This window comes from Orbicella franksi, chromosome 7 (genome assembly GCF_964199315.1).
Source record: "Orbicella franksi chromosome 7, jaOrbFran1.1, whole genome shotgun sequence".
NCBI classification, from domain to species: Eukaryota; Metazoa; Cnidaria; class Anthozoa; order Scleractinia; family Merulinidae; genus Orbicella; species Orbicella franksi.
This window is the reverse complement of record NC_138151.1, coordinates 13150162-13162503: the sequence shown is the minus strand read 5'-3', so window position 1 is coordinate 13162503 and position 12342 is coordinate 13150162. Positions and strand designations below refer to the sequence as shown.

The 12342-nt window shown below is 36.9% G+C and overlaps 1 protein-coding gene and 1 pseudogene across 1 annotated transcript; both read right to left on the bottom strand.

Annotated features, from left to right (window-relative positions):
* Positions 1-688: 688 nt before the first annotated feature.
* Positions 689-2273, bottom strand: LOC145492929 (QRFP-like peptide receptor; annotated as a pseudogene).
* A 7353-nt stretch (positions 2274-9626) lies between these two features.
* On the bottom strand, positions 9627-10400 carry LOC145493411 (QRFP-like peptide receptor). The gene has a single exon (XM_081472878.1). It carries the CDS (start codon positions 10398-10400, stop codon positions 9855-9857), a length of 546 nt encoding a protein of 181 aa, XP_081329004.1. The 3' UTR covers positions 9627-9854.
* Between the last annotated feature and the right edge of the window lie 1942 nt (positions 10401-12342).

Sequence of the window (12342 nt, the reverse complement as noted above, 5' to 3'; positions counted from 1 at the left end):
TTAGAACGGTGTATTTTAGAACGTGCTGGCTCCATTGTTCTTGCACATTAGCATTTAAGGATTCCAAGTAGCATATAAGAATCGGGGTTTGTGAAATCTTTCTAATATTGGCTTTTCAAATTGTAAAGGGAATTAGGCTTTACCATTCAATAATGTCTTCAAGTTTTCAAGCACTTTATTGCTTTCCTATTAGGAGATTACTACAAATCATGAAGGGGAAATGTCAAAAGAACGGTTAGAAACCGTTCTGTGAAGTTTATCAAATGTTGTTTACACAAATATTATTTTACACGTTTTCTGACAACGGAAAACTACCCATAAAAATTGGAAATTGAAATTGGCCATTGGGGTCTAAAAAATAGCTATTAAATGTTGTGAACCTAGTCAGTGTCCAAAGAAGGATTTTAAAGTAATCTGCAAAGTTTCGTTACGCCATTATCGTGTACATTGAATCAAATAGAAAGCAGTTTTACATTAACGCTTTTTACAAGTTTTAGGTCCTCTGAACCTTTCGACAGACTATATAAAAGTAATATCGGGTAAAACACTGATCAAACATCATTTATCTAAGAAGAGTCTTTACTCCTTCGCGATAATTGCTACTGAAAATAAAACAGATACAAGGATTTATGGCACAATATGCGTTAACCATTAAAAAAGCAACAGAGGAAAAATGTTTGAAGTCACAGGACATTACGATGCCTTATGCAAATAAGACGAGAAAATGTCTGATAAGTACGGGCAACCAGCAAATTGCAAACCCCAACACAATAGCAATGGTCATCTTTAACACATGGTGTTCCCTTTGCCGGCGTTGCTCAGCTTCACTGTTGGCCGATTGCTCGCCAGGAATCTTTTGCGACTTGAGCTTTAAAAAGATGATAATGTAAGTATGGATATCAACACAAACGGGATAAAAATGAATGTAATCAAAATTACCATGAAGTAATTTTGAAAAGTTTCTCCAAAGACTTCGTCCCAATGATTCCAACACTCCAACCCTCCTCGATATTCAAAAAGTTTCATGGTAAAGAGATATGGGGAGGTTACAGACATCGCGACGATCCAAGTGGCGAGAATGAAGACCGGGCACAGCTTTGAACTTATGAGTGGGGAACGGAGGGGAAATACCACAGCTCCAAATCGATCCATTGCTATCAGAACCAGGCTCTGAATAGACACAAGATCGGAGACTTGTCTTACGAAGGTCACCAGCTTACATAAGGCCTGGCCAACAGGACCACCGATCAGCCAGGAGTCTATATAGAGCTTTTGTACCTGCCAAGGTATCAAGAGAATGAAAGATAGCAGATCGGACATGGCCATGTTTACGATTAAATAGTTGTTGGGTTTTCTTATGGTTTTCTTCTTGTAGACAATTATTCCGATAAGGGTGTTCCCAGCCAGCGAAACAACAAAAATCAGGCAGTAAGCGAAGCTGTTTCCGATTTTTTCTGCCGTAGGTTTAAAGCAGCTCGATTGCTGTGTTCCATTCATCGTTGTCGCATAGTCGCTCGGTTTTTTTTTCCGCTCTTGTGCTCGAAGATTACTTCTTCTGGTTTGTTCACTCGTCAGTCTATTTAGAAAGTTCCGGCAATAATGTGTATTTAATGTTCCACCAGCATAATTGCCAATGCCACTTGGCTTCATGTCGTCTTTACTGCGAAAGCAATTAACGATTTGGCATTTTCACGAAGTGTTTGAGGATGGGCAGGTCCACCACATTTTGCGACAATAATGAGGGCTTAGCTCTTATTTTGTGAGTAGCTTAGCCTGCGTAGAAGTCGCTCAAAGGAGAGTAAGTAGGGAAAACGATAAGGGTGAACAGCGATCGGAGGCGTACGGAAGACAACGTCTGCGAGGACGCTATTGTTTTCGTTCTTCAACCCTCCAATAGGCCCTTTGCAGGATCCGATCACATGGTACGGAATTAATTACGCTGGGACGCAAGTTACGCAGTGGGACTTCCAAAACAAAGGAAAGTTGGGCTGGACTGGTTCGAGTTCCTTTGTTTTGGAAGTCCCACTGCGTAACTTGCGTCCCAGCATAATTGATTCCGTACCATGTGACCGGATCGTGCAAAGGGTCTATTAAATATGCAAAACCAGAGAGCCGTAAAATGTCTGGCTACCAAAATGATCCGATCAAAATCACGCCGATTCGCTGGGTTTCTTCGCTCCTATTTCTTGCTTTAATTTTCTCGCCACCAGGCGTGAAAAAATGGCAGAATATACATATATATATAAACGAAGGAGGGAAGGAAAATAAAAAAAGAGTTTGCGCGTAAAAGACGACATTTGTAATAATAAAGTGTGTACAGTGCCAGGTAAATCACAGGCGGGGGTTAAGCTTACATCTGGCAGCTATGCAATGACATCTTGCGTGAATCTGTACAATTTGGTCAGAATCTTTCCTCAGCGATTGGATAATTTAGTAACAATTATATCGAATTGCCTTCTTCTACATTCTTTTATCTATTCAGCTTTAACGCCAAGTTACAAGCAGAGAAATTCATGGCCTGATTTCGACAATCTGGTCGTTTACATTTCTGTTTTAAATAGTGGCGTTATCACCCCGTTCGTACCAAAAAACAAGTAGAGTTTCCAACTTCAGCTCAGTCTTCTTGCAACCAATGCGAGCTACTAGATTTGGTGGAAGCGGGCGAGGAAGAGGCGTTAGATTGTTTGTTTGTGTTTTTTTGTTGTTGTTGTCGTTGTTAATGAAGGAGAAACCATGAATATAGGTATTGATGTCAAATAAACGAATCAGAAAATTACCTTGTTATCGATCCGTTTTCCAAATTAATAGGTTTGCGGTGTGTACCTGGAATATTATCCCACTAGTACTTGCGAACTTATACCTGACCATTGCGAGTCCGCCGGCCTGCAATTTGTGACTGTTTAAAAATCATCAGAGAGAGAGAGAGAGACTGGGACGAGCTGACGCCAAGGATGGACGCACGTTTTCAAGTTCGCTCGCTCGAGAGGCAAAATGCTTGAAAATGCAGGGGATAGTTGAATATGACAAGAAATAGAAGAAGAAAACGCAAGAAGTTAAGTAGTTCCTCGAGTTTAGAAGGCTCTTCAACATTCCAAGACGAAGTTTCAGGCCCACAAATGGCGTCCGAAGACAGCATCGACGAGGCGCCATCACTGGCCGATGTGTGGAAAGTTCTCACGGAAATCAACACAACACAATCAACACAGAGAAGCTAGTAAATGACGTGGACTTATTAAAGTTAACTTACAAAGAGCTGCAAGAAAATTTAGCTTCCACAAAGGTCCAAGTAGATATTTTGATGGAAAAAAACAAGGGCTTAAAATCCAAAGTAAAATCACTTGAAGATGACCTGTCGAAGTCCAAAGCACATTCGAAAGAAATAGAACAAAGATTGGACGATGTTGAAGCAAGACATGACGATTTAGAACAGTACAGTACACTCGAAAGTTTAATCTAGTGATACATGGGATCGCTGAACGCGAAGAAGAAGATAATGCGGAGAATGTAATTGAATTGGGAAAACTTTTGAATGTGAATTTAACACGAGGCGACATTGACATTGTTCATAGACTAAACACAAAATCTAAGACCGAACCTCGTCCAATTATCGTCCGTTTTGCAAGTTACAACGCCAAGAACAAGTTATATAAAGCTAGATCGTATCTTAGAAATGTGACCTCACATGGCTTAGGACCGAGCAAGATTTACATCAATGAGAATTTAACATCATGGAGGACTGAGCTCTTTAAAGAGGTAAGAAAAGTTAGGAAAAAATATCATAACGGCAAAGCGTGGACTGTAGACGGGAAAATTTTCTTCAAACCGGAACTCACTTCCAAAGCTCAAAGGATTGACTCCTACGAAGATCTAAAGGCTTTATAAATCTAAAATGATGAACTATAAACAAATTTTTAGCTTTGTTAATTTTGCATACTTAAATACGTCAAGTTGTCGACCTCTCTAGTAAGCACCTAGGATTTCGAGGCTCAGATAGCCGGTTAGTTTGTTAATTCCCAGCAGTGAGAAGACGTTGTTGTTTAGTTGTGCCAAACTTTCTTTGTTGAGCTACTAGGTACATTATTCTGTTTTTTTGCTAATTAATTCTTTAACTTTGATTTGTCTTGTACTTTTTTTTACCTTAATTAAGCAGTGTTTTGTTAGCTTTATGTCTTTTTTTGTCTCTTTTTACGTAAAGATTTTCAGCCTTTGGGTCACGCATTTCTTTAACAATATAGGTTATGCAATCAACCTTTTCACACAGTAATGGCATGCAAATTAAAAATTCTCTCGCTAAATGTGCGAGGTATAAGAAATCCAAACAAAACGAGAGCAATGTTTTGTTATTTAAAACAGCAAAAAGCTACTATCTTTTGTTTACAGGAGACGTATTCGCAACCGGATGATGAGAAAATATGGTCGGCGGAATGGGGCGAAAAAGTTCTCTTTTGCCACGGAACTGCGCATTCTAAGGGCGTATGCATTCTATTGAATCCAAATTCATCTGTTAACTTCGACGTCGTTCAATCGGATCATCAAGGCAGAATTTTGATTTCAAAACTTAAAATCTTCGAGGAAACATTTTTCATTGTAAATATCTATGCACCAACTGATTCTCGAGAACAAAACGAATTTATAAAGAATTTAAGTGAATTTCTCGTGAGAAAAACGGACACCCCTAGGTTAATTATCGCGGGTGATTGGAACTGTACACTTTCTAAAGCAGATAAAAGTGGGGGTGTAGTTTGGAAATCCACAAACTATAGAGACGCGGTTAGCAATCTTATGAACGAATTGAACCTTATAGATATCTATCGAAAATTGCATCCAAACACAAAATCCTTTACCTACGAATCTAAAACTATAAACTTGAAATCGAGAATAGATTTCATTCTCGTTTCCCGCTCGATCTCCATTGAAGTCCAAACTGCTGAGATTCGAATGTCAATTGCACCGGATCATAAAGCTACCTTTTTAAAAATTAACATTAGAAATGAGTTCAACAGAGGTCCGGGCACCTGGAAATTCAACAATTCTCTTCTAGAAGATGTTGATTTTAAAGAAGTATTGTATTCTTTTATCCCCAAATACACGAGAAATACGTCTATGTTAAAGATAAGCAATTATTGTGGGAATTAATCAAAATGGAATTACGAATGAAAACAATTCAATATTCTAAAGAAAAAAGATTAGAACTTAGGAAAAGGGAATCAACACTTCAAAAAGAACTACAAGACTTCGACTATAAAATTTGTAATACGGATTTTGAAATTTTAGATCGAAACATCTTTGTGGAGTATGAAGCCGCCAAAGAAGAATTGAAAAAGATATATGAACAGAAAGGAAAAGAGGCTCTCTTTAGATCTAAAGTAAAATGGTTGGAACTGGGCGAAAAATCCACAAAATATTTTTTTAACTTGGAGAAGACGAATTATGAAAAAAAGCTTATACGCGAGGTGAAATTAGAGAATGGCGATAGAGTATCAGAACCAAAACAGATCGAGAAAGAATTGGAGAAATTTTATAGTAATGTGTACACATCCAAAAATCTAAAAAGTGAATCTCAAGGTGGAAACAAGAGTTTCGAGTCCTTTGTTGAAGGTATTGAAATCCCTCAACTGAATGTTGATGAGCAAGATTCGCTAGAACATGATTTTACCTTTGAAGAATTAAAAGAGGCGGTGAGCTCTTTCTCGGACAACAAAACTCCCGGTGAGGATGGATTCACTAAAGAATTTTATGAGTCTTTTTATGATCTCATTTGGCGAGATCTGCTAAATTCTTATAATGCAGCTTTTCAAGGTGGGTCTTTATCTATTTCTCAAAGGAGGGGAATAATAACGTTAATACCAAAAGCTGATGGGGATCTGTCCGAACTTTCCAACTGGCGTCCAATATCACTGCTAAATATTGATTATAAAATTTTGACTAAAGCTTTGGCAAAAAGAATAGAAAAATACCTACCAAAATTAATTGATTCAGATCAAACCGGTTTTGTTAAGGGAGGGTATAAATATCTAAATGCTAGAAAGACCTCGGGACTTCTCCTTTTTATAGACTTCGAGAAGGCTTTTGATAGCCTTGAATGGGATCTTATTGCTAAAGCCTTGAATGTTTTCAATTTTGGCCCAAATGTCAAAAGATGGATATCAATCTTTTATAATGGTGTACAAAGCGCAGTTATAAATGGTGGATTTTTGACCAACTATTTCAATATATCAAGAGGAGTTCGTCAAGGTTGCCCGCTAAGTCCTCTCTTATTTATCCTTGCGGTGGAACTGCTAGCAATAAAGATACGCCAAGAACCAAGCTGCAGAGGCGTTGACCTCCCAGATGACCAGGTGATCAAAATCTCACAATTTGCTGATGACACCACTATAATAACGAAAAATGTTGAATCTCTCAAACCCTATTTACAGATCTTGGATTGTTTTGGAATTATTTCTGGATTGAAATTAAATAAGAAGAAAACTAAAGCTATGTGGATCGGCTCTATGAAAGATAGTAATTTGAAAGTACTTGACTTTAAAACAACTAAAGAACCCATTAAAGTTCTTGGCGTCCATTTATCCTACAACAAAAGTAAATGTACTGAGAAAAATTTTTATGATAAGATCAACAAAATGAAAACAAAATTAAATTTATGGCTTTCAAGAGACCTCACAATATATGGCAAGTCTTTACTGGTGAAAGCTTTAGGTGTATCACAGCTAGTGTATGCAGCATCTATGCTGACCGTTCCAGAATTGGTTATTAAGACAGTTCAAGAGAATCTGTTCGCCTTTCTATGGAAAAACAGGAAAGACAAAATAAAAAGAATGGTTATGTATCAACCAGTAGCAGAAGGAGGAATTAATTTTGTTAATTTTTACATGGTCGTTAAATCATTACGCTTGGCTTGGATTGGTAGATTACAAGGCGAGTCTGACGATAAATGGAAGGTAATCCCTAATTACTATTTTCGAAATTATGGTGGTTTATTATTTCTCCTTAAGTGTAATTATAATGTAAAACTTTTGAAAACAGGTCTGCCACTCTTTTATCGAGAACTTCTTCAATATTTTCAAGATCTCAAAAATACAGCTAACATCTTTCCAAATGGCGAACTCATTCTTTGGAATAACAATTCAATAATTATAGATAATTCAACTCTATTTTGGAAATCGTGGTTTGAACGCGGAATTGTGACGATAAAGGATGTGCTAAATTCTAAGGGAAAGTTTCTATCATATGAAGAGTTCAGCAACAAGTTTAACATCACCACAAATTATATGCATTACTTTCAGCTAATTTCAGCCATTCCATCTGAGTTGAAAAGGAGAGCAACTCAAACTTTTATACATGCAGCTGATCTTTCTTCGACCTCCCCATCCATTCTTTCAAATCAAACTCTAATTAATCTGGCTGAAGCACGCTGCAAAAATTATTACCAATTGTTTAATAATCATACCCCTATTGTCCCGACTGGTGTAAAAAAGTGGCAGAGTAAATTTCCTGAAAAACTTGGTGACTGGATTGGATGCTTTCAAGATATATATCGCCTCACTAAGGACAATAAACTTCGCCAATTTTGTTTTCGTTTCTTACATAGAACAATTGTAACGAAGAAAGAACTTAAACTATATCATTTAGCCGAGGACAATAAATGTATATATTGCTTTAACGCGGATTCAATAGAGCATACGTTTATTGATTTTAAGGAGTCTGTAAAACTTTATTCACAAATTATATCATGGTTCAATCATTCTCAAAGTACTGAGATAATACTTTCAAAAGAACAAATTGCTTTTCATGACACATGTCACGTGACTGATGTGCTGTCAGACACTTTAAAACGCAAGCTAGATTTGCTCATCATCCTGGTCAAACAATATATCTATGCTTCTAAATATCTTCAGAAAGAATTGTCTGTAGATGAACTTGTAAATAAACTGATTGTTCAATGGAAACTAGAAAAATGTGCTTAAACGTAAAATCGCTTATCTAAAAAACACCACTTATGGGGTATTAAGTTGATTAATTAACAGAGTTATTACAATACAAGGTTAACGTAGTGAACTCAAAAATGCTCTCAATTAATATCAATAATGTAGTGTTAAAAAATTGTAATACTTAAAGCTAATGCATAGACCCCCCCTTTTTTTGTATTTGTATATTTTTTTCTTGTTCTGTGTAGTTACTTAGCTGTCACGTTTTCTTTTTCTTTTATGTATGAGAAAAGCTATTGAACATTGTAAAACTTCAATAGTGCATGTAAGTGTAATGTACGTGTGTTTTAGGTGTATTAATAAAGTGCTTCATTTAAAAAAAAAAAAAAAAATGAGACGCTGCTGTATCGTCAATGTATTCGACAATTTTGAGAATATTTGAAGCTTTTTACTTCAGCTTATAGCTATAAAGATTGATCGGTCTTGGTAAATTCCAAACCATGCAAACTAAAATCAAGAATAAATTTTTCTTCACCATTAACGTTATCTGTGAAAGTCAGCAAAAGCAGGCAGGCTTGCAAAAGATTAACTGGTTCATTACATCATATTGAGGTATTTCCTGCTGCAAAGCACTGACATTAAAATTTAGGCAATCAGTTAGTTGAAATAGTTGATGGGATGACATATTTTGAGATGACGAACGAAAAATATCCAGAAGACTTTGGCTGGCATGCACAGGACACTCAGGAGATTAAACGAGAATAATAAGCGTTCTACCTATGTACAAAATTTTTTTCTAAAACGTGGCCAAAATTACGATTTGATAATATATTAAAAAAAATTCAACGTGCCGTTTTTGAATTATAGGCCCCTAAAGCTGTAATTGAGGCTGTTTTTAGCAGGTCATACTGTTGCTATGGTAACCTATTGTGTCACGAAAATTATAACAACGTGTTCACTAATTAATGATATTGGGCAGGTTTTTGATTCTATGATTGTAGCATCAAGTGGTAAATAGTGGTTATAACGACCCACCAAAATCTAACTGCGGAAACTGTTTAAGCAACCTTAAAAGCCTTTTTCTCTTCACCTACCCAGAACAGCTGTCTGGCAAAAGGTGAAAAGCTTCAAATGTTTTTCGGTAACACTACGTGGTGAAATAAACTTACAAGTCTTTCAAATTACATACTTATATCAATAAAGACACTGCATATATCACTGAAACAAATGTTATTTACATGGTTTCAGACGACAGAAAACTTCCCATAAACGTAGGAAATTAAAAATGGGATCTGCAAAATCACTTCTTAATTTGTGACCAACTTAATCAATGCCCAAAATAGGGTTTCTTTAAGCCATTATAGTGTACAGTGAATCAAATACACAGCAGTTTTAAATTGACGTTTTTTACAAGTTTTCGGTCCATTAAACCTCGCGACAGACTGTGCAGAAGTATCATCAGCTAATACCAGGAGTATCATCGGGCTAATACGCTGTTGAAACGCGTTTATCTAAGGAGAGTCTTAAGTCCTTCACGATAATCACTACTGAAAATAAAACAGATACAAGGATTTATGGCACAATTTACACTAAGGATAAGAAAAGCAAAAGAAGCAAAATATTGGAAGTCACAGGACATCACGATATCTGATGCAAAGAAGACGAGTAAATACATGATACTGAAAGGCAAAAAGCAAACTGCAAACCCTAAAACAATAGCAATGGCCATCTTTAAGACATTTCGTTCCCTTTGCTGGCGTTGCTCGGCCTCAGTATTGGCCGATTGTTCGCCTGGAATCTTCTGCGACTTGAGCTAAAATAGATGATAATGTATAGTATGGCTATCAACACTAACGGGATAAAAATGAATACGACCAAACTTGCCACCAAGTAATCTTTAAAAGACGAGGTCTCTCCAAAGACTTCGTTTCAGTGCATCCGACATTCCAATCCTCCTGGATATTCCACAAGTTTTATGGCGAAGAGATATGGGGAGCTTACAGCCATCGCGACGACCCAAGCGCTGAGAATGAAGACCGGGCACAGCTTTGAACTTATGAGTGGGGAACGGAGGGGAAATACCACAGCTCCAAATCGATCCACTGCTATCAGAACCAGACTCTGAATAGACACAAAACCAGAGAAATCTGTTAAGAAGATTGCCAGCCTACATAAGGCCTGGCCAAGACGATCACCGATCAGCCAGGAGTCTATATAGAGCATTGGTATCTCCCGAGGAATAACAAATATCGTATACAGCAGATCAGACATGGCCATGTTTACGATTAAAAAGTTGATGGGTTTTCTCATGTCTTTCGCCTTGTAGACAATTATTCCGATGACGGTGTTCCCAGCCAGCGAAAGAAGAAAAATCAGGCAGAAGGCAAATGTTTTTCCAATTTTTTCTGCTTTAGAAATGCCGAAACAGCTCGATGGCTGTGATCCATTTATCGTTGTGTTCAAATTTCCTGGCATATTGGTTTTTCTTTTTCCGCTTTTATGCTTTTGGAAATTAGTTCTTCTGGTATGTTCACTCGTCAGTCTGTTTATGTTCCACCGAAGGCGGTATAATTGCTTGCTTGATGTTACCTGGCTTGATGTCGTGTTTAATGCGAAAGCAATTAAAGATTTGACATTTTCACTGTGTGTTTGAGGATGGGCAGATCCTCCCTTTTTGCAATATTAAGGGTTGAGTTCCTATTTCATGAGCAACTTAGCCCACATGAATGGCGTTAAGGAGAAGGAGAGGCAAAAACCATGGGTTAACATCGGAGGAGAAACGCCTGCAAGGACGCCATTGTATTCGTTATTCCACTCTCAAATTAAATATGTAAAACACAGAAAGCTTTGGAATGTCTGGCTACCAAAATTATGTAATCAGAATAACGTCATCTCACCGGGTTTCCCCACTCCTATTTATTGTTTTTGGCGCCTACTTGACGTGAAAAAATGGCAAAATACAAGTGATATTTAAAGGATGGAAAATACGAAAACAGGAAAGAGACGAAAGTGATAACCGTCCATGAATTTTTCTTTCTTTTTTTTTTGCTCTAAGGGTCGACGGTGTGTTTGTATTATAACCAGTGTATCTATATCATGGTGAGAATCGTATGAAGAACAAAGTTGTTCCCGTCTGCACGATAAGAAAACATCCGGGCACTACCCCTTAATTGAAAGCTGCCATTGATTGACAGAAGCTATCTGTTCAGGATTCTCATGCCACTCAGTCAACCAATGAACTAGAATATGGCATGGAATAATATTATCGGTCTTCGAAAAGCTTCAGAGGTAAAGCCTCTAAAATAATATACAGGAGGCTCGTCAAATGTTCTTCAAAGCCCTGTTAATTAAACAAAGACAATGACTTGCACATTACTAGCTACTTTGGAAACAGATGGGACACAAATATATAACAAACTCGGCAGAGTGCAAAACCAGAAAGTTTTAATTATCGGATATGCAAGTTGTTCTCATAAGAAAGGGACTGCTACGGTATGGAAACATTAGCCTGATGTGCCTTCTCAGTCTGATTATCATAAGATTTAGGCTCAGGGGGGTTGTTTGGGTTGTTTTATGACGGATTGTTCTAAGTTTGCTGCACCTATGTAGTTTCTTAGTACTATTGAGTCGAACAAAGAGAACGAAAGCGATAAAAAAGACTGAAGGAGAAAGAGCGTTATTATTATTATTTTTTTAACTGAAAATTTGTGGAAAGTTATGAAAAAGAAGCTTAAATTGAATGGCTTTTCAATTTACGCTCTTGTGCACAAAATAAAACACCCTCAAAATAAATGCTTTCGCTGATCTAATCCCTACGTGTCTCGAAGCTTCATAACTTCATAACTATAACACCAGATATGCTTCCAAGCAAAACCTGTATGACTCAAAAAAATTTAAAGTACTGGCCTTAAAAATTTGTCAAGTGATTACAGTTGAGATCAAACTCATGCCCTTCAGTAATTTTCTCTTTTTTTTTTTAAGGATATAACCGGCTTATTCTTTGTCGCCAAATACGAGCGCCAAAAATATTTTCATCAGTTCCTATATTGTACGCTATAATCCTCAATAATTTGGCGAACTCGAGACCGTTTGCTCCTTTGGCCACTACACACTTTCCCTGATTTAATGTAATTTTGCATTTCTTTTATTCTTTTGATTTTGTATTTTTGTTACTAAAAAAAATGAACTTTAGGTAGCTGAAATCAGTGTTAATAAATTTAATTGAACTGAATTGAATTTTGAAAGGGAATCTGGCTTTACTATTCAATACTGTATTGGCGTTTTCACACACTCTATTGCTTCCTATTTTAAGAACATTACAAAAGAGTTCACGAAATAATTTACCAACGCTGCAAGAGAAAATTTCAAAGATGGTTAGAATCCGTTCTGTGGAGTTTATCAACATTGAATCAAACAA

Coding starts and splice junctions, on each gene's coding strand:
- LOC145493411 (XM_081472878.1), bottom strand. CDS start 10,400: ATGCCAGGAAATTTGAACACAACGATAAATGGATCACAGCCATCGAGC.